This window comes from Arvicola amphibius, chromosome 9 (genome assembly GCF_903992535.2).
Source record: "Arvicola amphibius chromosome 9, mArvAmp1.2, whole genome shotgun sequence".
Classification (NCBI taxonomy): Eukaryota; Metazoa; Chordata; class Mammalia; order Rodentia; family Cricetidae; genus Arvicola; species Arvicola amphibius.
Window position 1 is genome coordinate 35,907,429 of NC_052055.2, and position 26,349 is coordinate 35,933,777.

The window sequence follows — 26,349 nt, forward strand, 5'->3', positions numbered from 1 at the left end:
CAGCACAAAGTTCAAGCTGTTTCCACAGAACAAAACTATGATTCCAAACTGAGGGTAGGTTTCTTTTATGATGATGACAGCAAGAAGAAAAGGGGTGAGTCTGCTGGAGGCGACACCTGACGCAGGGCAGGGGTGAAAGCCAAGGCCTTGAAGTGCTAGGCAAGTACCTTACCACTGCACTCCATGGCCAGCTGCAGCTTTCTACACTTTTACTATACCAGCCCCACTACAGAGCATGCTCCCTGAGGGAAAGAACAGCCACTCACAGTTAGCTTGTGAACACTGGCACAGGATGGTCAGGTGATGGCTGTCTTCAGGATGTCAATGACACTGCGAAAGATCCCCACTGTCGGCCCCAATCCTAGCCTCGCAAGCCCTGTCCATAAACACGCCACTGCTTCTGCCTAGAATGGACTGCTTCTTTCTCTCCCTCTCTATGCTTCACTACAACTCCAGCAAAACACTTGAGAACTCTGCACCCCACTCCTGTGCTCTCTCCTGTAGGTCACAGAGCCCCTCCAGCTACCATCAGCTAGACTTTGGGAACAAAAGGCTTCTCCCAAGTCCATCTGCCCATAAAAATGCCAACAAGAAAACCAACCAGTGAAAATGTAGATGCCCACAGAGGCTTATGCACTAGTTCTGAGTCACCTGGTTTCTTCTCAGCCCATTGCCTGGCCTGCACCTGGCCTCTTATAACTCTACTGTTAAATGACTCACCTGCATGCACGTTCAATTTTCTAACACTATTTTCCATTTTTAATTCTTCTCTGCATTTCCCCATTCCTTCATATAAACATTTCCAGTCAACAATAAGTGAAATAACTAATAATAAGTATACGTAAAACTATGCATAATAGCAGACATTACATAAATATGCTTAGTAATGAAAATACCCCATGTGTTCACAAAACTTTGTATTTAAGACAAAATTAAACTGGCTGTATGGCACTAGAAGTGCCACTTCTTGATAGTCACGGCAGAACCAGCAAACCTCTGCTCCAATGCACCACTTCACTCATTTCTATAACTAATACAGGTTAACAGATCTAAAGTTCTATAATTATTCCTATATAATTTTAATAAATTTTCTTTCTGCAGTGCTGGCATGAATCTCATGCTGCATGCTCAAACACTGAGCAGCACATCTAGTCAATGCACACATATCAGTCCCCTTTATATACAGTTTAACTTCCAAAACTTCAGTTATTCGGTCAAACAATCTAAAAATATTAAACAGAAAAGTCCAGAAATAAGGTAAGTTTTCAATTATATACTATTTTGAGAAATGAGAATAAATTATCCACTTTCCCACTTGGCCCTTGGAACTGGAGTTACAGGTGGTGTAAGCTGCCATGTGGGTGCTGGAAACTGAACGTAGGTCCTCTGCAAGAGCAGAAGAAACACTCTTAACCACTGAGCCAGCCTTCCAAATAGATCTTTATGAAAGATATGTGACCTTTCAGACTCACAAACAATGTAGACCTGGTGGGCCTTGAACTCAACTCAGAGATCCGACCACCTCTGCCACCCCAGCGCTGGAATTAAAATGTAGTACCATGCTGGGCTGAGAGATGTACTCATATTGCAAAAAAACAAGAAAGTTCTTAAAACATTAGCAATTTTCTTTTCAGAGAGGAAAGAAAAAAGGGTGCTAATAAATTTTTATCTAAAACGGCTTTTTTTTTTCTTGGTTTTTCAAGACAGGGTTTCTCCTTATAGCTTTGGCTGTCCTGGAACTTGCTCTGTAAAATAAATGCCTTTGTGATTTATTACTAGTTAATGTTTTCACTGTGTACATATTTTATATATATAAAACCCAGAGTTGTATAAAAAAAAAAACTCTAGGGCAACCAGAACTACAGGATGTTATTAGCAAAAGCACCATACACCTCAGTAGTAAACAAAGAGAAAGTAGACTGAACGAGCTGGAAATGTCCTCCCTGATGCCTAGCATTCAAACCATCAGAAGGTGTTAACTGGAACTAAGCCGGGGGAAGGAGGGCATTATTTCATTATTATATGAACCAAAACATCAACTTATCACTCAAGACATGTCCCCCCTCAACCCCTCTAATACAGTAAGCCCAGCTAACAGTCCCTATCTGGGAAGGCTGCAGATCCACACAAGGAACCACACGAGGTAGATGTTTAACTAAACTGATAACTGCAAACTGCCTCCTAAGTATCTGTTCTTATACCCATAGGCAAAGGTGGATCAGACAGAGGTGCTCCTTTCAATCAATGGTGGTGAATGCAGACTTATTACTGCCCAAGATGCATATGAACAACACTAAATAAGGCATTTATACCACCCCCTCCCTCTAAGACTCAGGTAACACTGTGGAAGAGGAGGTGGGAAGTATGTATGAGCCAGAAGACAAGGGAAGGACTGCAAAGTGCCATTCTCTAGACTTGATACAATCAATACAATCATTTACTCATAACAACTGTAGTTACCAAGGTCTGGCCCCATCAACAACTAATCAAGAAAGGTGGGGGGGGGGACTTACTGGCCCTCCCCTTTACATCTGGCTATTGACAGATTCTGGGAAAGGGTGAATCACTGTCTTCAGCTGTATACCTTCTGCTGAGTCCACCAGATCCAATGGGTAGCTCCAAGCCCATGCTCATACAACTCAACTCTGGTTAATCTCAGTGGGTGACAAAACAAAATACCCGGGACCTCTGAAAGAGCGGTCAGTGCTGAATCACCTCTCCAGCCACCCCCCTTTTTAATTTTTATTTCATGTGTATGGGTATTTTGTCTGCATATATGTCTGCGGACTACATGTATGCAGTGCCCACGGAGACCAGAAAAGGGCATCAATCAGATCCTCTAGGTATAAAGTTCCAGGTGGTGTGAGCCACCATGTAGGTGCTGGGGATTGAAACCTGGTCCTCTAGAGAACAGCTAGTGCTCTTAACCGCCGACCCATCTCTTCAACCTAATAATGTCTTAAAATTATTTATTTAGATTCAAAAATTCTAGGGCAAAAAGAGGTTATTTGCAGAAAAAGTTTAAGAAATCTGTCTTTCAAATGCCAAGAAGGCTGAAATGCATTCATGCAGCTCCACAGGACAGTGTGAATCCACTCCAAAAACATCACAAGACCCAACACACACCCTTCAACATTCTATACAGCTTTGAAAACACCAACCCTCCCCATGTAGTTAGTCACATTAACACTTTCTCTCTCTTTTTTTTAATTTTGTGTGAATTGGTGTTTTGATGTATGCCTGTGTAAGAGTGTCAGATCCTCCAGAACTGCAATTAGACAGTTGTGAGCTACCATGCAGGTGCTGGGAATTGAACCTGTGTCCTCCAGAAGAGCAGCTGGTGCTCTTAACCACTGAGTCATCTCTTCAGCTTCCAACACTTTACTCCAGGCTTCTGGGTAGTCTATCAGTGAACACAGAAACTCAGCTTGTACACCTATCAGTTCTGCTTGCCATGTGTCACAGCCCCTAGCAACAAATGACACATGGCTCTTGCTGTAGCACTCCGGCCACCTATATTAGCTCATTTAACCCAATCATCTGTGAGTCAGGAATCACCATCAATTTACAAATGAAAAACTCAAACCAGAAGTAACTTGCCCATAAGACTTGCAGATAAGTAACTGGAAACAAAATTTGATCTTAGACAATCTCATACCAGCATGAGTCCTCTAGACTCAGGATTTTATTACAATGTAGTAATTGTTCAGATTCAGAAATACATGTCACCAAAGCATTACCTCCATCAGTAGTCTACGCACACATCACTGCCCCACTGAAAATTCAAGACACTGTGCCCACCAATTCACGATTCAAACAAATTCTGGTTTTAGGTTAAGAAGTAAAGATTTTAAAAATAAAATACCCTATCCCTTAGGTCTGCACCTCACGGTTCCTATAGTTAGGCTATGCCATCATTTCCTAAGCCACATTCTCCAGAAGGTAAGACAGACGACAAATCAAATGAGTGCTGTCTCCCTAGAGACACTGGCTAGGCCTGTTAAGTTGACTGATCGTGAAGAGGCCCACATCACCTTTCCCACTGGCGACAGCACTGGCAGCTTAGCCCCCACCTCCAGCAGTCACCAACCTAGATCGATGGCTCTTATCAAGATCACAGAGTAACCTGATCTCCCTGCCAACCCATCTCTAGACTGCAACAGCAGGTGCTTTTTGCTATCAGGTTGCACAAATGCCTGGAAACCTTACACTGGGTGTGAAGGAAAGAGCAATAGGCGAAACAACAGAGCATCTGGTGCCCTGTCTGCTTCCATTCATTGTTGAGGCAAAAGACTCAGGCCGGTAAGAGAGAGCAAACCTGATTCACCCACTGAGAAGCCTTAGAGGTCACAATGACTATGTGATGAGCCTAAACTGAGGAGAGGTTGACATTCATCTGGAGAGGAAGGCACACCTCCACTGGCCTCATTCTCGTTTTCCAGGTTACTGGGATGCTGGTCCTCTATACATTCTTCCTCATGGGAACAAGGCCTCCTACAGAAGCCAACTCAAAAACAGTTCAAGTCAGGCGTAGCAGCATTTGCCTTTGATCCCAGCCTTCAAGAGGCAGAAGCAGTCCAATCTGTGAATTAAGACCAGCCTGGTCTGCATAATAGTGAGTTCCAAGACTACACAGAGGAAACGTCTCAAAATGAAGTATAACAGTTCTTTCCCATCTTTAAATGCATTGATCTGTAAAGTAGCCAAGCTAGAATCAAGCCGAAGTTTGAAACTAATCCTCTACCATCCAGGAAGCAAAATATTTCCTGTATGTTGAGCAGCACCTTTATTTATTTGTTTGTTTGTTTGTTTTTCGAGATAGGGCTTCTCTGTAGTTTTAGAGCCTAGCTCTTGTAAACCAAGCTGGCCTCAAACTCAGAGATCTGCCTAGCAGTACCTTAAAAAAAAAAAAAGATTTATTTATTTATTATGTATAGAGTGCTCTGCCTACATGTATTCCTGCACACCAAAAGAGGGCACCAGATCTCATTCTAGATGGTTGTGAGCCACCATGTAGTTGCTGGGAATTGAATTCAGGATCTCTGGGAGAGCAGCAAATACCCTTAACCTCTGAGCATCTCTCCAGACCCTAGCAGTACCGCTTTACTTTCCCTGTGGCCTTAGTTACACGGAACCCACACTCTAGGAAAGAACATCTACCTGGGGCCTTTCAAAAACAGGTGTTACATGCAGCGAACAGCAATTATGGTTGCTGAGATGCGAACATCTACTACCAATTAAACCTTTTCCCACAGCTCAACACCGAATTTCACTACATGGCAGTGACATTCAATCAAAATAAACGTGGGTATCTGAGAGATGTCTGATCGACAAGAGATGTCATACGAAATAAAACCACTGCAGTGAGACCGCAAGTGCAGTGACTCAAGGCAGATCCTGAGGATCATGAGGAACCAGCTCAATGACAAACGGGCTATCAATACACAGCTTGCTCTACTAGTACAGAAACAGACAACCCGAAACAGCTGGCTGGGAAGGGAGAAAGCTGATGCTACTTGTCTTTTACTTCAACAACTCTCTGGATATCAACAGTCTAGGATAAAGGTGCAATTTAGGTCTCTGACCTTATGCTTCTGCTTCCAGAAAAAAAAAAAAATATGGAACCAAATAAAGTTCAGGACTAATCACTAATTCACACTAGACACACAGATATGGTTATCAGAAAAGACCAAAACAAAACAATCTCAATTCTAGAAAGCTAACAAATAGATGGGGTGGGGGGTGGGGGCAAACTGGCAGAAGAGTATGCCCAAATAGAGAAAAAAAGCAATCAAACAGTGTTGAGTATTAGTCCTATGTTAGCATTGTCAGAGGTCAGGAAGTGTATAGAAACTGTCTCTGTTGTGGAGAAGCCACAATCACCACCGGTTACCCCAGTAGAGAACAGAAAGCTGGCAGAAGGCAGACTTTCTACTCCTTAATCTTTGGTATTCTGAATAGTAACCATGTGGATATACTGTAGGTTTTTAATTTATGTCAAGTCAGGATGGCGGCATTCACCTTCAGTCTCATCACTCAGTGGGCAGAGGCAGGAAGATCTCTTGAATTTGAGGTCAACCTGGTCAATATAATGAATTCCAGGCCAGCCAGGGCTACATAATGAGACCTTGTCCCAAAAATAAATTATTAAGTACATGAACTATTCCCCCTAACTAAGCCAAGGACTGGGAAAAGCTACCTTCCAAATCTGGTCTTAATGATTTTATTTTGCCTTCTACTAATTGATGTGCTGTTATTTCATCATTCAATCAACAATTAAATTAGAAATGAGATAATTCTGAGACAAAACAACAAAACCCAGCCTATCAAACACACCACAACCAGTGATCTCATGTAGCTTCCCACAAATCTAAACCACAGGAAACCAAGATAAACACACAAAGCCCTGACATAAGACTCGGTAAGACCCTAGCTATATCCAAATAACGTAGGAAGAAACTGGGTTTCAGTGCTGCCTTCAAGTTCTACACTAAAGCAACGTCACTGGAAATGTTTTTGAGACAGGCTTGGTGGACACACCCTTGATCACAGCACTTGAGAACCTGAAGGAGGGAGAAAATGCTTTCTATATTAAATCATGTGGCATTCAAGGACAAAGAAGTACCTATTACTCCATTTTTATAATCTGTCATGCCAGTAATTCCTATGGAAGAACAAAACTTAAAAGGCCTTGATAAAGAGCCTCTAGATTGGGAGAGGAGTCTCAGTTTGTCTCTCCCTACTCCTACCTTTTAGGACTGCTATAGGGAATGGCTAAGGCCTGTGGGGAAGCCTTTTACAAACACACCGAGTTTCATAACCACTACATCCAACTTTAGGAAGCACGCATGCTTCAGATTCAGGGATATGAGCATTGAGAGATGTCTAGAGACACACACAGTTTTCAATAAACATTTGGTAAGTTATGACTCTTCCCTAGCACTGGAAACTGCATACGTGGCACAGGGGAGAAGCTCAGTCACCAGCTAAGGACTGTGTAAGGCCTGTTCTAGTCTTGTTATCGGGGACTGAGAAGAGCATCTGTGAGCATCACACAACTGAAACCATGACCGAACACTCCCACTGTCATGGCAAAAGCATTTACACTCTAGTAGAGCAAATGAAAAATATAGGACCTACTACACAGCAGAAAAAAATGACATCTTGAAATCTGCGGGCAAATGGATGGATCTAGAAAACATCATATTGAGTGAGGTAACCCAGACCCAGAAGGACAAATATCATATGTACTCACTCATAAGTGGCTTTTAGACAAAGAGAAAAAAAATCCTACAATTCACAATCCCAGAGAACCTAGACAACAAAGAGGACCCTAAGATAGGCATATATGGATCTATTATACATAGGAAGTAGAAAAAGCCAAGATCTCCTGAGCAAATTGGAAGCATGGGGACCAGACCATGGAGAAGGGTAGAAGTGGAGAGGAGAGGAAGGGAGGGGAGTGGACAAAAATATATAGCTCAATAAAAAAAGAAAAAGAAAAATGTAGGATTCCAAGAACAAATGCTGACTACAGTGTGCTCACATCTGGGGCAGATGGGACTCACCAGGAGAGCGAGGCATTTCATTACATGTTCTGTTTATAAAATCAGGAATCAGGAATTAACTAGAAGTAGAAACCCTGGGCACAAATCCAGACTTGGTTAAGCCAGTTTGGAAACCCTGTATAAGACTTCACATCCACCACTGGGCAGTGGTGATGCACATCTTTAAATCCCAGTACTCAGGAGGCAGAGGCAGAAGGATCTCTGTGAGCTCAAGGCCAGCCTTGTCTTCAAAGCAATCTCCTAGACAGCCAGGCTACACAGAGAAAACTTATGTCAAAAAAAAAAAAAAAAGACTTCAATCTGCTTTAAAATGTACAGTATGGCAGTTCTATCTTTTTAACTCTAATTTCCAAAGTGATCTGCCTTTTTTAAAAATGATATTTATTATGTTTCTCAAAGATCAACAGAATACAGTTTTGGATACTCTAAACTAAACAATTTGCTTTGCTTAAAACATGTTAGACTAGATGAATTGTTTAGGTTTGATCAAGCTCTGGAAAGATACTGTTAAATCAAGTTAAGTTTTTACTAACTGTCTAAACTAACACTAAAGTTAAAATCCAAATAAAGTAAATGAGCCTACAACTAAACCCAAGGACATCAAGGAATTCTTAAAATAGGCTTTCCATGGCTAAAAGGCAAAGCCTAGTGTGACGCAAGTAAACATGAGACACAGACACGCACAGGATCATCTATCATCACATCATTTTTAGCCAGTTGACAAAAATCATTAATGGTACCTGATAAGCACCTTTCTGAGTGACCACTGTCCCACACAGTAACAGGAGTCTGAAGGCAGGTTGTGCCAAAGAAACCAACTGATCACTGATACTGTAAAATAAACAACTCAAAGCCGAATCGTTTTGTTTTGCTTTGTTAGTTTTTCAAGACAGGGTTTCTCTGTGTAACAGTCCTGGCTGTCTTGGAACTCGCTTTGTAGACCAGGCTGGCCTCAAACTCACTGAGATCCACCTGCCTCTGCCTCCCAAGTGCTTGTGCAGGAACTAAAGGCGTGAGCCACCACTGCTGGTCAAGGCCAAATTGTTAGAGCAAAATGACCTACTTAACATCTTAGGAAGCAGCTACAGATCTATGCACAGAAGGGAGCCAAAAGATGTCTACAATGAGCAATGAGTAATATGAGCCGGAGGTAGTCAAAATGTTAGTATCTAGAGCAAGGATGTAGCTCATTTGGTACAGTGCTTGCCTACCAAGCATAAAGTCCTGGGTTCAATACCCAGCATTGCCTAAACTGAGCATGGGGGCACATGCTTATAATCCCAGCCCTCACAAGGTGGAGGCAGAAGAAACCAAAATTCAAGCTACCTACCTGGTTCAGGGCCAGCCTGGGATGCAAAAGATCTTGCTTCCCCACCAGCACCCAATAAAGGACTGTCTAAGCCAGATGCAGAGCTGAACAAGACTAGCACTACCTACCTCAGGCTTCACTCATATTAAATTGGTTTTATTGGGAGGAATGAATCAGCCTATGGCTTCAAGTTCCAATGCACCATATAAAGCACACAGCAAGGCTGTGAACACAGCAAACAGGATATGTGAAACCCTGCCTAGCACTCTGCTCCACTCTGGTAAACCATTTGCTTCTCTGCCTCTCTCCAGGGGAGATGTACAGCACACAACCTGGTGGTACTCTCAAAAGAAGCATAACTCCCAACAAACTCTGCCAAAGCTCCCAGGCAGTCACTGTGGAGATTTCCTGAAGTTCCAACAAAGCCATCAAGCCCACTCTGCACACCACTGGTAGTGACAGTGTTCCTGTTAGTTGCTGGGAGCCAGTAAGTTAAGCAGTGTGATGTTGATAACTACCTCAAAACTTCCGATTTTGCCAGACTGTGCTTTCAAGTCACACACTCCTACCACCCCATCCTACAGAAACCAAGTTACAGCAGGTAAGGTACAGTCTGATTAGGGGATAAGGGACCTCATTTGCAGTTGTGTTTACACAAGAGGGAGAAAGTTGAAGGAAGGAAGAAACTGAGCAAAGATCTACAAGCCCTGCCTTCTACCAGGATTATTTCTAACACTTTCAAGAATTTCTGTGAGGCATATTGATTGCAATTAAACAATTAAAAACAAAGATAAGAGAAAACAAACTTAGGGTCACAGGCGTGAGTCTAAGTCACAGAAAAGGTAATTTCCACAACTAGCTCCATGCCTCGAGGCAGCTGCTTTTCTGCTGGCCGCTGCATCCAAGGCAAATGAAGCAGACCAATCACAAAACCTACCAACTCCCTGGGAAGCTGAACTAAAGTCCCAGAAACTGATCCCTAAATGAGATCCATATAGGTCTGCTCTGGAAAACATTCTGTCAGCAATTAAAGTCTCCTCTTCCAAACAGCTGCCAATATGCAGGGAAAAAGCTCTCAAAATAAAGCAGTTGGAAGAACTTCCCATGAGCCTCTCTGTTCCTTAAGTGTTCCAACTCAAGCTATAGTTGGAGGCCACACTGGGACCCCACAACTCTGTCTGTAGTTCCTTTAGTATTGTAGTGACAATTCTGCCTCTATTCTGCTCACACCCACACCCACCTCCAGAGCAAGAAAAGTCCCACAGCCACCAACCCATCTCTCAAAATAATCATGCTTTGCTTGTGGTACTTCCAATCAGGATTAGGAAAAAAAAAATCAAGGCAGCCAGAAAGAAAAATAAACAGAATGTTCCCTTTAAATGTGATAAATGCCAAGAATGGTGGTACACACCTTTAGTCCTAGAACTTGGGAGGCAGAGGCAGGCAGATCTCTGTAACTTTGAGGACAGTCTGGTCTACACAGTGAGTTCCAGGACAGCCAGGGCTAGAGAGATACCCCATATCAAAAACAAACAAACAAACAAACAAACATACATACATACATACATACATACATACATACATACATATATATATATATATATATATGCCTGGAATAAAGCCTAATACCCAAAACAAAAGTGCTTTTCCTCAACAAAAGAGAAAACAAGGAAGCAGCCTCTATATGGGAAAGACCTCATATACAAGAATGTTATTGGGGACTTGGGTCCTTTAAAAAGGAAGGATCCTATGTGTACGGTTTAACCCACCCATCTTAAAAATTCAGCTTCCTCCCTTGGAAAAGCAGGTTCTTAATGCCGTCAGCCAACCACTATCTTTGATAATTCAAGAATATTACCCACTTTATGACGGTGTTTATCATGAATACTCATGAAATCATTAAATTTCTAGATGCCACACAGTGCAAGACAAGTCAAAAGGGGTGCTGTGACTGTTCTCCCTCTTCCTCTTAGAACCTGCTGCGTCCACTCAGAATCTAAAAAGCCAGGTAACATGTTGCATGACCACTAGCCCACAAGAAGCCTCTACTACACTAACCAGGGAAGTCTGGAAGCTGAAAAGCAAGCCAGAGTTATAAAGGAACGAGTAGCTCCAAGTGAAAACAGAGAAGAGAACAAGGGCCAGAAGAAAATGTATGTAAAATTCTTCTATGAATCTACCTCCAAAGCTGAGATTTCAAAGAAATGTGCTAAACTTCCTCATTTTCAAATATACCCAACATGAGTGATCTAAAAAAACAAACATGCAGATGGGCATGGTGGTGCACTCAGGAGGCAGAAGCAGGTGGATCTCTGTGAGTCAGAGGCCAGCCTAGTCCACAAAGAGAGTTCTAGGACAACCAGAGCTGCTACACTATCCCCAAAAAGGGGGGGGGGTGTATAAAATGTTTCCACTTACTAATCTTCCTGGACCCCTTACAGTATCTAATGAAACTGACCAGGTAATCTTGTGGCAATTGTAGCCATACACCTCAACCACAGCCCTCCACACTCTCTGGGCAGCATGGTAAAAGGCAAGTCAACAGGCTGCTCCACTGAGCCCGACATGTTACTTCTAAATGCCCTTCTCACTGGTGTGCCTCCTGTTTTCCTTGACACACTATTACAAAGGAGCTTTTACACATACACACGTGCAGTCAATTAACATCTGAGCACAGGAAACCAAATATCAGGTTGCCATGCCCACCTGACACATTTGGATGTTCAACTCCACCCCAGCTTCTGTTCTGAGAAAGTCTTTTCTCACCTTTAACCCTGATACCAATGGAGAGATCCAGTAACACAAAGAGCATGCAACACCCAGCTGTTCACAGGAGCTGCAAGGCAGACACTAAGAGCCAGACCCTCCGGGAAACTATTAAACTATTAAAGCCATCTGTGATCCACAACTGAGAAACAGAAGAAAAATCTTCACTTCTACAAGAACAGGGTTCCTTGGCCACTTGGGGCAGGTACAGGTACAGTCTTATGGACCCCTAAGAATTTCACAGGCTAGGCAGGAGAGGAGGGGTGGACATTTGATCAAATGTTAAATCTAGAAAGTCCTATAACAGGGGCTGAGGAGATGGCTGGGGGCGGGGTAAAGTGCTTGCCACACAAATGTGAGGACTGGAGTTCAGATCTCTAGAACCCACATAAATGTCAGTGGGAGTGGAAGCCAGCCTATGATCTGAGTGAAAGGAAGGCAGAAATGGGGAACTGGACCCCAACAAGCTCATTAGTAAGGCTAGTAGAAAAGGCAAGCTCAGGGGGCTGGAGAGATGGCTCAGAGGTTAAGAGCATTGCCTGCTCCTCCAAAGGTCCTGAGTTCAATTCCCAGCAACTACATGGTGACTCACAACCATCTGTAATGGGGTCTGGTGCCCTCTTCTGGCCTGCGGGCATACACACAGACAGAATATTGTATACATAATAAATAAATATTAAAAAAGAGGAAAAAAAGAAAAGGCAAGCTCAGGGTTCAGCAGAAGACCCACCTATACAAGATGTAAGTATATAAGGACAATGGAGACAACAGACATCAGTTTCAGGCTTCCAAACCCACACGTGCGCCATACACATACACATCTGCATACAAAGCACACACATATGCATACCAAAAGAAAACAGAAAAAAACAACCATAAACATAGGTAGTCAGGAGACAGCCAGGAACAATCAATACTCTGGGAAGTCTTAAATACTGGGCCTTACAAAGGCAAAGGTAGAGAAAAGAGACAGGGGTTTCCTGAAAAAGGAACAGAAACAAAGTGGAGGCCTTGGTGTTTTCAGAAACTACAAGTCTCTATATATGGACATGGAGGTTGAGTACAGAAAAAGAAGGGGCTGGTAAGCTAAACAGGAGAATAGACATGATTCTGGGGAAAGCACAGTTCCAACAATATTTTGAGCAGAGTTAACAGTAGATCTGCTTTTGGGGAATCACTCCAATCAACAGTCTGAAGCTGGTTTGAAAAACTAAGAAAAGAGGTACCCCTATTCAATTCCACAAATCCAAACCACAACAAAACAAGAAAGAAATCAATCTACTTAATGCAACATAGTTATTCAACAAACTTTAAAGATTTGAAACATGTTTTCACTAATCCTGTATTCCAGGTCCTCTGGAGAACGACAGCCAACCTGTCACCCACCTCCCAAGAAGGCTCCCTGGATTCTACAGACTAAGCTACATTACCCTCAGCCCCAGCAAGAACCAAGATATTTCAGTAGCCTTCACTTCTTACAAAGAATGAAGCCCCCCCCCCAACACACACACACACACACACACACACACACACACACACACACACACACCTTAATGCCAGGTTCATTCTCTTCCTCCCCCTGAATATAGAACAATGAGGTTTCCCAGTTTAACACACAGCTCATCTCTAAGTCCCCAACTCTGGCACTTGATCAATCAGAAGCACATTAACCACTCTATGCTGATCAAGCAGTAAGCAGGAACTTACTGAGTGCTGTACAGCAGGATATAAGGAGAGCTGGGAATCAACATTTAGCACTGATAGGCACTTTAAATAATCTCAGTTACTCATTGTAGTAGCTCATAAGCATTAATTCTCGCAGGTCACGGATATGCGTGAAAGCACTCAGGACCTTGCCAAGGGTTAGTAAGTGGAGAAGCCAGGACTCAAATCCAAACAGGGGAGACTCCAGGGGTGTTTACCACACCACCCGTAAAATATATAGATAACAAATGTTTATACAACCAGCTTGGTAATAACAGGCTGTCCCCCTTTAAAGGAGGAGGGAACCCTTTAAAGTTTCAGATAAGGGATCACCCAGAAAAAACAGGCACAATTAGATGATAATAAATGTAATCCCCAAATGGTGCTAAAAGGATGACTCCCAAACATTAATAATCAAAAATATTCAGGCTTAGGAACTAAAGAGATGACTCACAGGGTAAAAGCACTTGTTACTCCTGTAGAGGATCTGGGTTCCATTCCCAGCACCCATATTGTGGCCCGAGTTCCAGGAGACACAACAGGCACATGTGCTACACATACATGTGCACAGGCAAACAAACATTCATACATATAATGTAAAATAAACAAATCTAAAAAAATTATTTTTTTAACGTTCAGGCTCAAATAATCAAAGCAACTTAGCCATACTCCAGAGAAATGTACCCTCCACACACGTTGCCCTCAGGGTCTCTAAGATAGTATGTAGGGGGTGGGGAAGAAACGCCCTACTGCTCCCTTGCTCTCTCAGTTGATTTCCCAAACCATTTTGCCAATCCAAATTATAGAAATATGTCCAGGATTCACATGGCAGTTCTGATCCGCTTTGTCCCAATCCTGGCTCAAGCAGCTTTGCACTACCCTAACTGGATCAGCATCGGCCAATGGGCTTATTCAAGCTGATCTGTGATGGATTAGATAATGAAACCTTAGCCATGTAAGCTGCCTGCTCTGACTGGGGCTGCAGGGGAAAAGAATAAGAAACTCAATACTGCTAGGGGCCACCTAAACACGGCATGCACTCGCCATGCCTCGCTCCATCTGCCCGCTCATGCTCCAGGGGCTGCCATCTCATTCCCACCATCTCTACAGTTCTCTCCCTCTTGTCTCTACTTGAAGTTTAAGTGTGCACCAGAATAAAGATGTTTATGATCTTGTGCTTGCAAACATATAACAAAAATTCAAACAAATCCGCTCACTAAACAATTGTTTCTGCAATTAAAGTCCAACAGCTACTAAAGGCCTGAGAGACATCATCGGCGCGTCGCCGTGCATGTTTACTGTAAAGATTCTGCCCTGCTTTCCCCTCATCCTGTAATCTTGAGGCCTGTCCGCACTAGTCTGCTTCACAATAACATGAAAGTTCAATCTCTAGTTAACTCAGGTTATGTTCAAATGTCAGTGAGATGGGGAGAAGACTAACAAGCTGGCTAGGAGACGAGAGGAAGCTAAGACACGGTCCCCTCAGCCTGAGTTACCCAGTGACTCAAATACATCCCCAGGTTTACATTCTGGGCTGCCAAGTCATACATGAAAGGAAATTTTTCAAAAGCAAAACTAAACAAAATTAAAAACCTTAGTGATTTTTCCCCTTGACCATGCCTCACTTTTCTCCACCTGAATGAGTCCTCAAACTTCAGTGGACGCCCTAGCTCCCAGAGTGACAGCATTTGGAGATAAAGTCTCCAGAATGTATTAGGATTTGATGAGGGCTTGAGGGTGGGGCCTCTGAGGTAAGTGTCATTGCATAGCTCTGGCTCTCTCTACCCTTGATGCACTCAGTGAGCAAAAACCACCTTGGCAGATAGCCAGAGGCACTATTTGCAAGCCCTGAAGCAGACCCTCACTGGGTCCCAAACCTCTGGCTGGCACCGTCTTGGACTTTCACAGCTGTCAGGTAAAAATGTCTGTGGATGACTTTTGGTTGTCACAGCCTAAGAAAACTAAGGCAGAGAGAAATAAGGTTTAAGTCACTTACATGAGATACTGTCCACGAAATTACTTGTAAGAAAAGCACGTTATGGAGTAACAGTTTACTGAGAGTAGCACAATGTCCAGCTTCAGAACCAAAAACCCAAGCAAGGGTCCAAACAGATACCCACCTAGAAGGAATCAACCCAGAAACGAGCAAATAGAAAGATCCACGACTTCAATCGACACCAAATTCACACACAGGATACCTGCGAGCCCTCCCGAGACCAGAAAGAGCCTCCCTACTACTAGAGTCACTAAGACGTGAGCTACACCTGAGGGCCAGGTTCTGTAGTCCTAGCTACTCAGGAGACCGACTTCAGAGAAGACAGCAGGCCTGCCTAGGCCACAGAAAGTCTGAGGCCAGCCCAAGCAGAGTAATAGATACTATAGAGTAAAAACAGGACTGGGAATGTAGCTCAATGGTAGAATGCTTGCCTAGCACGACAAGGGTTTGCTCTCCAGTACTGGAAAAACAAAAAACAAAAGAAAAAAAAGCACACAACTCTCACAGACTACAGATGAAGCTCAGTGGTAGGGCAAGTACCAGCCATACACGAGGCCCTAAGTTCACTCCCCAACATGTATGCATTTATATTCACATTAATACACACCACATTTGTACACCACAGTTGTTCACACTGCTGGACTCACTCAGCTACTCTAGATTGATGACTATGGTCAGAAGCAGTTACTAAGCCACAAAATCATCACATACCAAATTTTCACTGCCATAAAGACTTTTGCTGAAGGTTGAAAGTAATAATTAAGAAACATCTTACCCTATACTAGAGCCAAATTCCTAGAAGGTTACATAAAAGCACAATTCTTGATGATTCAATTGTTTGCAATGACTAGAAAGGATGACCCAAAGAATTCCTTGGTGTGTTTGGTAAAATCTCCATGTCTACATATCAGCCTTGCTAAAAGTGCGAGGGTGGGCTAACCTCTATTCATGCCACACGCTTAGTTTTCCAGTAAGGACAGTGACTATTTCCGGGCCCCATTCTTAATAGCCACATTTCTCAAACATGCTTCAATTTCACACCAATTCCATCTCTTTCCTCCAACTCTACAGTCCAGGTTTCTCTATTTCCCTACTCTTCCCCAGCCTAAGTAGCCTCTTCTCCCCTCATGGGACTTCTATGTACTGGTCTAGAGAACACTGTCTTCCTCACTCCCCAGGGTTCCTCCTGAACCTAAGGTTTATAAAACAAACCCAGACTCTGGAGCCCCAGAACTCCACTTTGGAAATAATGATGTCCAAAAGTTTAGTGGGCCAATCCAACAAGACTCAGTCTTGGAACCTAGTTTAGGATTGTAGTTCCATTAAATAAGTAGAATTAACTCAGTCAACTACTGCATTCTGGGGGGAGGGGGGCGGAGTTAATCCTTTGCACTCTAGGGCGCTGAGTAATTTTATGATGGTCCCTTTACTCACAAATCTCATGATTAATTTAATCCCTAGGTTATTTTTAAGTGGTAAATTTCAGCTTCAACTTAACAGACATTCAACGTTTATTATAAACTCAGGTATTATGAAGAATAAACAAAGGAAATACAATTTCTGCCTTGTAGATGCTTACAGTTTAAGGCAGTAGGCACAATAAAGCCTCTGATGACAATAAAAGATGAAACTTAAGTACGTATAAATATACCAGCAGGCAAACACAGAGTCTAATAGTGCCAATTATGCTGTAGGTAAGTCTTCAAAGACCCAGCTATGACTTCAGAAAAACTCCAGCTGTCTTTCAGATATGAGAAAAAATATACTCCAAGAGAAAGCTATATACTAAAATGCCTGTATGAAGATAAGGTACTTACATAGAGCCTCCAGGCCCGTCTGAAGTGCTGATGTTATCTCCTGACAAGGCCCTTACCTGCTCCTTCTGTCCCACCTACACTGGCCTCCTGGGCAGCACAACAAGCTGCTTCTCTCCCAGTGTCTCAGCCCTCTGGGTTCCTCTTCCCTAAACCACTGAATGGCCTCAATCCTCTTCCCTAAAACCTCTGAATGAACCACATCTTCATTTCAAAGGTCACCTATAGAGAGACCTTCCTGCACCATCTCTAAAGTTGTCTGTTTCTCTGCTTAATTTTCTCACAAGCTAACGAAAACTGCTGATTTGTCTCTTTCCATGGGCTATTCAATAAAAGTAGGATTTCTTTATATATCCTCTAGTGTTAAACAGTGCCAGAACACCGCCACTCAGGAGGCAACGGCAGGAAAATCTCTGAATTCAAAGCTAGCCTGGTGTGCACAGCAAGCTCCAAGACAGCCAGGACTAGATAGAGAGATTCTGCCTCAAAAACAAAACAAACAAACAAAACAGTGCCTAAGAGTGTCACAACTGCTGGGTAAACACTAAAGTATTACACACCCACTTTTTTGTTTAACTTTTCATTCATTTGTCTCCCTGCCCCAATCACATGCACAGTTAGGAAAGGGAACTTGGCCTACGTTTTTTAAGAAGGCAACCTAGAAATCATTTTATACACTTTTCTAAATAAGAAAACAGTGGTCCCAAAATGTGGGTTTTCCCCAGGATAATAGAGCTAGTTAAAAACAGAGGGAAGACTAAGTCAATGATGATGTTAATACCTGTATGACATGGCGCAAGAACTACAATAATGATCTGGGTATGGTGGTACATGTCTGTAATCTCAGAAATCTACTAGGAAGGTAGAAGCAGGAAGGTCAGAAGTCCAGGAGTTCAAGGTCATCCTCAGCTACCACAATGAGTTCAAGACCAACCTAGGCTACAAATAAGGCCCTGTCTCAAAAACAAAAACAAAACCTACAATCATAAGAATGTACAAAGGGAAAAGTAAAGAATATCCATAAATATAGAGAGTAAAATAATTCTCTGTGGGATAGTTCTAAGTTATCCAATCGCACCCAAAGAATTTAATTCACTCCTTCCTCTGAACATCCCAAAGTCCCTATGCATTACTCCATTTCCAAGAATCACTACCCTTAGCCAATGTGAAAGCAGTCAGCAAATAACAGACCCCAGGTAAAAGAATGGGAAAGCAAAGTGAACTATTAACTAAGACTAACACAGAGAAAGTGACCACACTGTGTGTACTCCTATGTGTACACACACACCAAGTGAATATGCCCACCCACAGCCTCTCTATCCAGCAGTCCCTCTCTATCATCCAGTGCTAACATACCTCACTTTGTCTCCCCATTCTTCTGAGGCTCTGAGATTGACCTCACAATCCCTCTGCCTGACAGACTTCTTCAACAGGAAATAAAAGCCAGCAAACAAAAGAATTCAAAAATAAACACCAAGGGAGTCCTTTTTAACCAACCAACAGAGGTAACAGGGTGGATTCTGCAAAGCCGACAAGAGGCACACAGCAAACATGCCAGGCTTTAAGTACAGCTCCTTCCCTGCCACGGGAAGTCAGGCTGAGCACGGGAAGTCTTTGAGCACTGCAGAGATTCCCAATAGTGGTGTAACAGAGAGAGCACAGGTATTAGAACCAGCTAACTGGGTGGCTTTAGTCAAGCCACTGTCTGCTCTAGACTTCTAATTCCCTATCTATAAAAAAGGAGGTTGTTAAAACATGCTGGAACTTGAGCACAGCCTTTCCCACCACACACACAAAAAAGATGCAAAGTACTGACTTCACTGAAAGTGCACATAAGCCATTCTGCATAACTCTTCCAAGTCTATTAGACTGAGAACCCCTGGCACAAAAGAAGATGGGTATCTCTGGCCCCTTCCATCTCTAACATTCTATGGTTCTAAAAGAATTTAACAGCATCCCATTGCTGCTGGGTGAGCCCCTCCATTTTATAGCTAATATTTTCTAAACAGAGACTAAATCCTAAAGCCTATAAAGGATTCATGCCCTTCCTCAAACTAAGTCAACCCCTCATCAGTCAGCTTACCCTTGAGGCCACAAATCAGAAACCAGTCTCCTAACAACTCTATAAATTTTCTTTTCTACCCCGGGACACTAAGGAACTCGTCCGACGAATGAAGAATGCAAGGGGTAAAGCATGTCTGCTGGTGTCCCTCTTCAGACTTATTAACATGCTGCACAAAATTAATGAGACTGAGCAACACGGTCCCTCCACACTACCAAACTCCGCGGACTTCTCAGGACTCCCCGTGTAACTGATTGAACCCACAAGTTAAGCCACATCCTCTTTCAGCTCTCTCCAGGAGTTAGTTGGCTAGCTTTTCAGTCTGTCCTCCACATGCCGCTCCCCTCTCTCCATCCCAGTATGCCCAGAGTAAACCAAAAGGCTCCCCCTTCTCGGGAGCTTTCCCACTAGCTTCCCCCGCTCTCGACTCGACCCAACAGTTCTCCTCTGGACAAACAGATCCAGCACGCCCCAACTTCTCGTGGAACTGGGGACGGGCTTCAGAAACAGACTGCATCCCGATCCTGATCAATCTCCCAACTCCAAAAGGAAAACCCCACTCCCTCGCGCTGCCTCCGGGGCCCCCTTAGGGACATAGCCCCTGCACCGGGCCTCAAGCCCACTCTCTAGCCAGGCCCACCCGGCGCCCCAAGGCCCGAGCCCGCCGCGGCCCGCCGTAACCGGGCGCCCGTCCCGCGCGGTCACCTGCATCCCGCCGTCGGCCGCCTCCTCGGTGCGCGGCCGCTTGCTCACGCCGGGCTCGGGTCCGTCTGTCCCCGCTCCGGGCACCGGCAGTTCCAGCTCCGACTCCCGCTTCATGCCCCGAGCAGCGGCACCGGGCCCAAGCTGAGGCGGCTGCTGCTGCGGCTGGCCGCCTTCCGCCATCCGCCCGCGCCCCCTTCGCCTCCGGGAGCCGGGCGACCCGCGACAGGCCACCTCCCCCTGGGCCTAGGAGCCGACAGTCGCGACAAGCGGGCGCGCGCCGGCCCCGCCCCCCGCGTGCGTGCGTGCGTGCGCGCCGGCCCGGAGTCCCGCTTAGGCTTCGGCTTCGGTACCGCTCCGACTCAGGCTTCGGCTTCGGCTGCGGCTCCGGTTTCTGCTCCGGCTTCGCGCCGGCCGGCCGCTCGCTCACTCGCTCGCACGCGCGTGCGCCGCTCCCTCGGTCCCCTGGTCCTTCGGTCCCGCGCTCCCTCACCACTCGCCGGCTGCGCGAGGAAGGGGGCGGCCCGGGCTCTCGGCGTGGGGAGGGCTGTTTATTTGGGAGGAGGAGGAGCGCGAAGCCGCAAGCAGCTCACTGGTCGGGAATCCTCCGTCCCGCCACTGTGGCAGCGCCGGGAAGGCGGGGAGAGAGAAAGGACGGAGTGAGGGAGGGATCTGGATGTGTGGGACTCGGGCCGCCCGCGCGAGAGGATGCTGTGGCGAGGGGGCGTGGCTACGCCCTTCGGCAATGCCGCCGCCTCCGCGCGGACAGCCCGCGGGAGGTCGGGAAGGGATCGGTAAAGCTCGGGAATCTCCGGGATGCTCAGGGAGGCTAGGAGAGGGAAGGGTCCGCCTCTTTTAGGGCGGCGGCCGGAGGGAGGAGCTTGAAGGGCCTGAGTATGGGGCTGCCGCTCTGGCTAGTTGTATTAGTTATGCGAAGTGGTGACCCGATCCCTGACTGTCTGAGATTTAGGGGAACAGTGGGGCACTCGGCGAGAGGAGAGTCTCTTTGCCTGCTCCTCTCCCTCCCAAAAACTGGGAAGTTCAGGGATGAAGGCTCCCATATATGCTTTTCTGAGAAATTTTGCTGTGAATAAAATGATCGCATTCCTGATGACCTTAATGATGCCTGATGTTTATTAGAGCTTTACGGTTTACACAATGCATTCACGGACCCGTTTTGAGCCTGCTAATAGAGCATACTTTCAGTCTGAATGGATGAACCTGAATTTGCTCGTGTCCTGGAGCAGAAACGTGGTCGGTCCAGATCGCATTCTCTTGTTTTCACTGCTTGCTGCCTGAGTAGCCCTTCAGTGCTTATCATCTTCATGCAGTTAGGTCTGTCCAGTAGGTTTTCTCTGCCTGGTTGTAAATGGATACTGAATCTGCCTCTCTGGGTCCCATACTGACATGTACATTGTGCGGGAATGTTGCACAATAGCATAAATTATAGCCTTTCCCTCGCTTGCTACTTTAAACAAGTTAGTTTTTCCTCTTTGGATCCCAACTGCAGTATCTGTAAAATAGTCGTTTGGGTCATTGGTTCCCAACCAGCGGAGGGTTGCTACCTTTTCAACACCTCCTATTTCCTTATTTGCTGTTTGATAAATTTTCTTTTACACAAATGGAGGCTGCTGCTAGCATTTAGTGAATGGAGGCTGGGTATGTTGTTCAAGACTTTACTGTGGGCCGGGCGGCGGTGGCGCACGCCTTTAATCCCAGCACTCGGGAGGCAGAGGCAGGCGGATCTCTGTGAGTTCGAGACCAGCCTGGTCTACAAGAGCTAGCTCCAGGACAGGCTCTAAAGCTGCAGAGAAACCCTGTCTCGAAAAAACCAAAAAAAAAAAAAAAAAAAAGACTTTACTGTGTGCATAGGACAGTCCCCACAAGAGGGTTGTCCAAATCAAAATGTCAATAGTTCAGAGATTGGGAAACCCCAGGTTAGATGATTTCTAAGGTCACTTGCAACAGCTATGACTTGGCCTTTAAACTTGAACTAAGCCCCTAAAAGTGGACCGAGTGGTGAAGATTTCTGCTGCAGAGTCAGACCAGCCCAGTGAGGCCTAATGTGCAGGCTAATTGGGAAAGACTGCACAACTTGCCTTGAAGCTGGGCTTTCCTACTGAGCACACTGTATGTTTCCAGGCAGCAATAGCTCAGCTGTTTACAAGTCTTGACACCTTATGAAAGGGAGCCAATTAGTGGCTCTTGTCCCTCTGCTTCTACACCTAAATTAGCATAATGGTGTTTTTAAAAGAATTATTATGAAGATCAAATGAGTTATCAGCATTCAGAACTTTGATCATGTTATGACTTGAATCAAAAATGTCCTCCAAAGGCTCCTGTGGCAACAGCTGATAGACTTGTGGCAAGTATTTGGGTCATGAGGACCTAATTACTAGGGTCTAATGACCTACACAGTGGATTAATGCATTGATTGATTCATAAATGGAGGGTGTTGGGAGATGGTAAAAGCCGTGGAAGATGAGGACAGATTGGAGGAAGTGTGTTACTAGGGCCATGCTCTGTAAGCCTGTCCCTAGTCCCCAACCTCTTCTTCCGTTTGTGTCCAGCCTCCTCCAGTAAACGTGGAGGTGAATTTGTTTGTTCCACCAGGGAATCCTTGCTGTGGTGGTGTTTATGCCTTGCCACCCTCTCTCAAACCCAGGAGCCACAGAATGACCAGGACCTGGTAGCATGAGACAAAATAAATCCTCCTTTACATTGTTGTCCCAGATTCTTTGCCACAGAGACAAAAAACTAACCAAGTTCAGGACGTTATTTGTGTTAGTTACTGACATTATTGCCATTGTGAATTTTATTTATTTAGGTATTTGTGTGTGTGTATGTGTGTGTGTGTGTGTGTGTGTGTGTGTGCGTGTGTGTACAGGCATCTACACGACACAGCATACATGTGGAGGTCAGAAGACAACCTTCAGGAGTTGGTTTTGTCCTTCCACTGTGAGTTCCTGGGACCAGAATTTCTCAGCAAGCACTTTACCCACTGAGCCATCTTACTGGTCCAGTCGTTATGATTGTATTCCCATTGTAACTCAGATTGACCAAACAAATGTTTTTACCAAAATCAAAAACTGTCATCACTATTTTTTTAGGTTATTAAGTGTTTTGGGCACAGTGAGCTAGCATGATCTCTTTTAGGGGCTAGATAGTCTTGAATAATCTACTCAATGAAGGGCACTTAGTCCAACTTAATGTGCATGTGTCCTTTCCATGCTGACAGAAACCCTGCTGGCTCATGCTTAGCCAGTATTTCTGGATCCAACTGTGACAGCAGACACAACAAGAGTGAGAACCCTTGCTGAATTTTCAAGGGTGATTCCAGGAGAGCTGCAGTGGCCCATCTTGCCTTCAGATGCCCAGCAAAAGAAACAAGTTAATTATTATTGAGGTTGCTGCATAAGGTGTCTTGGATGAGGCTACATAAGATTCAGATGGGATGGACAAAGCTCCACAAGTCACCCAAGGATGTAACCACTAATGTTAAGGCAATTATTCATTTGTACTAAGCCTAACATCCCTCCTTTGTAAGATGACAATAATAATCACAGTCATGATGTTTTTCTGAACCTTAAATGAAAGCATTTAAAAGAATGTCTAATGTAGTAACTGCTTAATAGGTAGTAATTATTTGTCATCTAATTTATACGGTGCCAATGAGCTACTGGCCAGGAGTTCATAGGTCTGGGAGTGGAAACCCAGACATCTCTTAATACGACTGCTTGCACCACCAAAGTGGAAGCCCCCTGCCTACCAGCTTATTGTGCTTAACTAGACAGCTCCACTTCAGGGAGTCTCCTACAGGCAGTGTCCCACAAGGAACAGACAGAGCCTGATTCTGTCCACCCAACCGTGATAGAAGGAAAATCAGGGTGTCTCAGGGCTGGCCTATGGAGCAACAATGGCTGGGGTTTTTTTTTTTTTTTTTTCAAGCCTAAGAACATAAATGGTTGTTTTCTTGATTTTTGTTTTTACTTGTTAAACTGCTATCTTTAGAATAATTCTCCCCTCCCTACCTGCTTTGCCAAAAATCTATCATCTAAATAATGTCAGCTCTTTGAAAAATAAGATCTGGGAACAGAGCTGCTTATTACTCCAATTATAGCTGCTCGCGTAGTACCAAATCCCTAAGAAGTAGAGAGGTGAAATGGAGGAATGTTTGGATGATTTGGAACAAAGAGAAACAGCACCATGCTTTGTAAACACACATAAAGCATTTAAGGAACAAGAAGAGACTAGAAGAAGGCCAGTAAGATGCAGTAAGATGGCTCAGCAGTTAAGAGCATCCGCTGCCCTTGCAGAAGACCTGGGTTTGATTTTCAGCATTTGCATGGCAGCTCACAACTGTCTGTAACTCTAGTTTCAGGGCATTCAGTACCCTCTTCTAGCCTTTGAGGACAATACACACACATGGTACACAGACATATATGCAGGCAAAAACATAGGTATAATATAAAAATAAATTAACTTTTTAAAAAAAAAAAAAAGAGAAGAGACAGCCAGGCAGTGTTGGCACACTCCTTTAATCCCAGCACTCGGGAGGCAGAGGCAGGCGGATCTCTGTGAGTTCGAGGCCAGCCTGATCTATAAAGAGAAACCCTGTCTCAAAAACGAAAAAACAAAAGAGAGAGAGAGAAGAGATTAGAAGTCTGCCAATGAGCATGTCAAATACAACTGTAATTGCAAAATACTGTTCATAACTTTTTTTTAATAATCTGAAGCTACTTGTCTGGAAATAATACACAGTAGCAGTTTCCTCCTCTAATTCAAACACCCCATCCTAGAGGTTCAAAATCAAGAAGTAAACAACTCCCAGGTCTCAGGAAGGTCCTGAAACTTAAAAAAGTCACAATGTCCCCTTCCCCAAGGCTATATAAGCAATAGGATTCCCAGACGTTCTCTTACCTGTGGAACTACCTATAAATCCTACAATGGGCTCCAGGATGCAGTTTTTGTGAGTCAGCACCCAGGCTAGAATGGGCTTTTCTTTGATGCACCTGCCTTTAAGTTGTCCATGTTGCTAAAGGTAACCCCTCATTCGTGTTACTGTAACCAGCCCTTATAAACTTAATGTCTCGCAAGCTATGTCTGGGTGGTGGAAGTGTTTCTTTGATCTGTCACTGGTGCTCTGTCTGGGGTAAGGAGATAATTTATTCACATCACCCCAGGAAAAAGCACACAACGAAGCATGGAGGAAAACAGAAGAAAACACATTAAAGATTATTTTCAAGCCGAGCAGTGGTGGCACATACCTTTAATCCCAACACTCAAGAAGCAGAGGCAGGTAGATCTCTGTGAGTTCAAGGCCAGCCTGGTCTACAAGAGCTAGTTCCAGCAAGCACAGGCTCCAAAGCTACAGAAGCTACAGAGAAAGCCTGTCTCAAAATAGAAAAAAAAATTAAAAAGATTATTTTCAATGGGGTGATGGCTCCATGGCTAAAGCACCTGCTGCACTGGGGTGAGGGCAAGAGTTCAGATCTGAGCATAACAGCCTGCCTACCTGTAATTCCAGCACTCCAGAGGTGGAGCCAAGGGATACCTGGAGTGATCCTAGCCAGAGGAGACTTATCAAGGAACTCTGGATTCTACTGAGGCCCTGCTAAGAAGAATGAGGTGGCTAGTGACTGAGGAAGACCCTCAGGCCTCCTCACACACACGAGCACATTCCACATACACGGGTTCACATACCAAACACACATATGTATGCATGAGGAGGTAATTTTTTTTTATTGTTCCTTGGCCTTTCTGCTAAAATCAAGTGTGGTACCTGTTCTTACTTTAATGTCTAGTGCATCCTCTGAGGACATTAAACGGATTTTGGGAGTAGAGAAATAGAGTACAAACTTGCTTGAAAAAAGAAAGGGAAAAAGAATTTCTGAGAAAAAAAAATTATCTTGAGAAATGACTGTTTCCCTGATGTCTTTTCATCTATCCATTTAACAAACTATGGACAGGCTTCTCAAGTACCAAGGTGACTAAAATTTGCTCTAAGTACCAAACAGTCCGTCACACAGGAAGAAAGAACAAATAAAGAGCTAATTGTGATGCAGCATGACTGGTGTTCATCTCTCACAGTGAGCAAGAACACAGACTTTGGCTTCTGCTGGACATGAGTTTAAGTCTGGGTTCCCTTGGGCTCCATTTGTGCAAGACTGATAGCATTGATGATGACCAGTTTGCCTTTTATATCACATACTCTGCCCAACATCCACTTTCTTACTTACAAAATCACAATTTTGTTCAATATCCCCAGCCTTGAAAAAGAAGGGAAGTGGGAGGGGGTGAGGAGCCTGGTAAGATGGCCCAGCCGGGAAAGGCAATTACTGCTAAGCCTGGTGACCTGAGTTTGACCACCAGGACACACATGATGGAGGGAGAGAACTGACTTCTCTACATTGTCCTCTGATCTCCAC

The 26,349-nt window shown here is 44.4% G+C and overlaps 1 protein-coding gene across 15 annotated transcripts in view; it reads right to left on the bottom strand.

The window, feature by feature from the left end:
• The window catches only part of Rbfox2 (RNA binding fox-1 homolog 2), a 255,764-nt gene extending 235,223 nt beyond the window's left edge, over positions 1 to 20,541 (bottom strand). For 5 of the 15 annotated variants that reach the window (XR_005286824.1, XR_005286825.2, XM_038342114.1 and 2 more), the window contains exon 1: positions 19,925 to 20,536. Coding sequence is in view for 13 of the 15 variants with exons in the window: in XM_038342114.1 (XP_038198042.1) it covers positions 19,925 to 20,104 (180 nt within the window). In the remaining 2 variants the exon portion in view is untranslated. Of the gene's footprint in view, positions 1 to 19,924 lie in introns of all 15 variants that reach the window. The other 10 variants (XM_038342116.2, XM_038342113.2, XM_038342118.1 and 7 more) reach the window with 6 other exon arrangements.
• Positions 20,542 to 26,349: the final 5,808 nt, after the last annotated feature.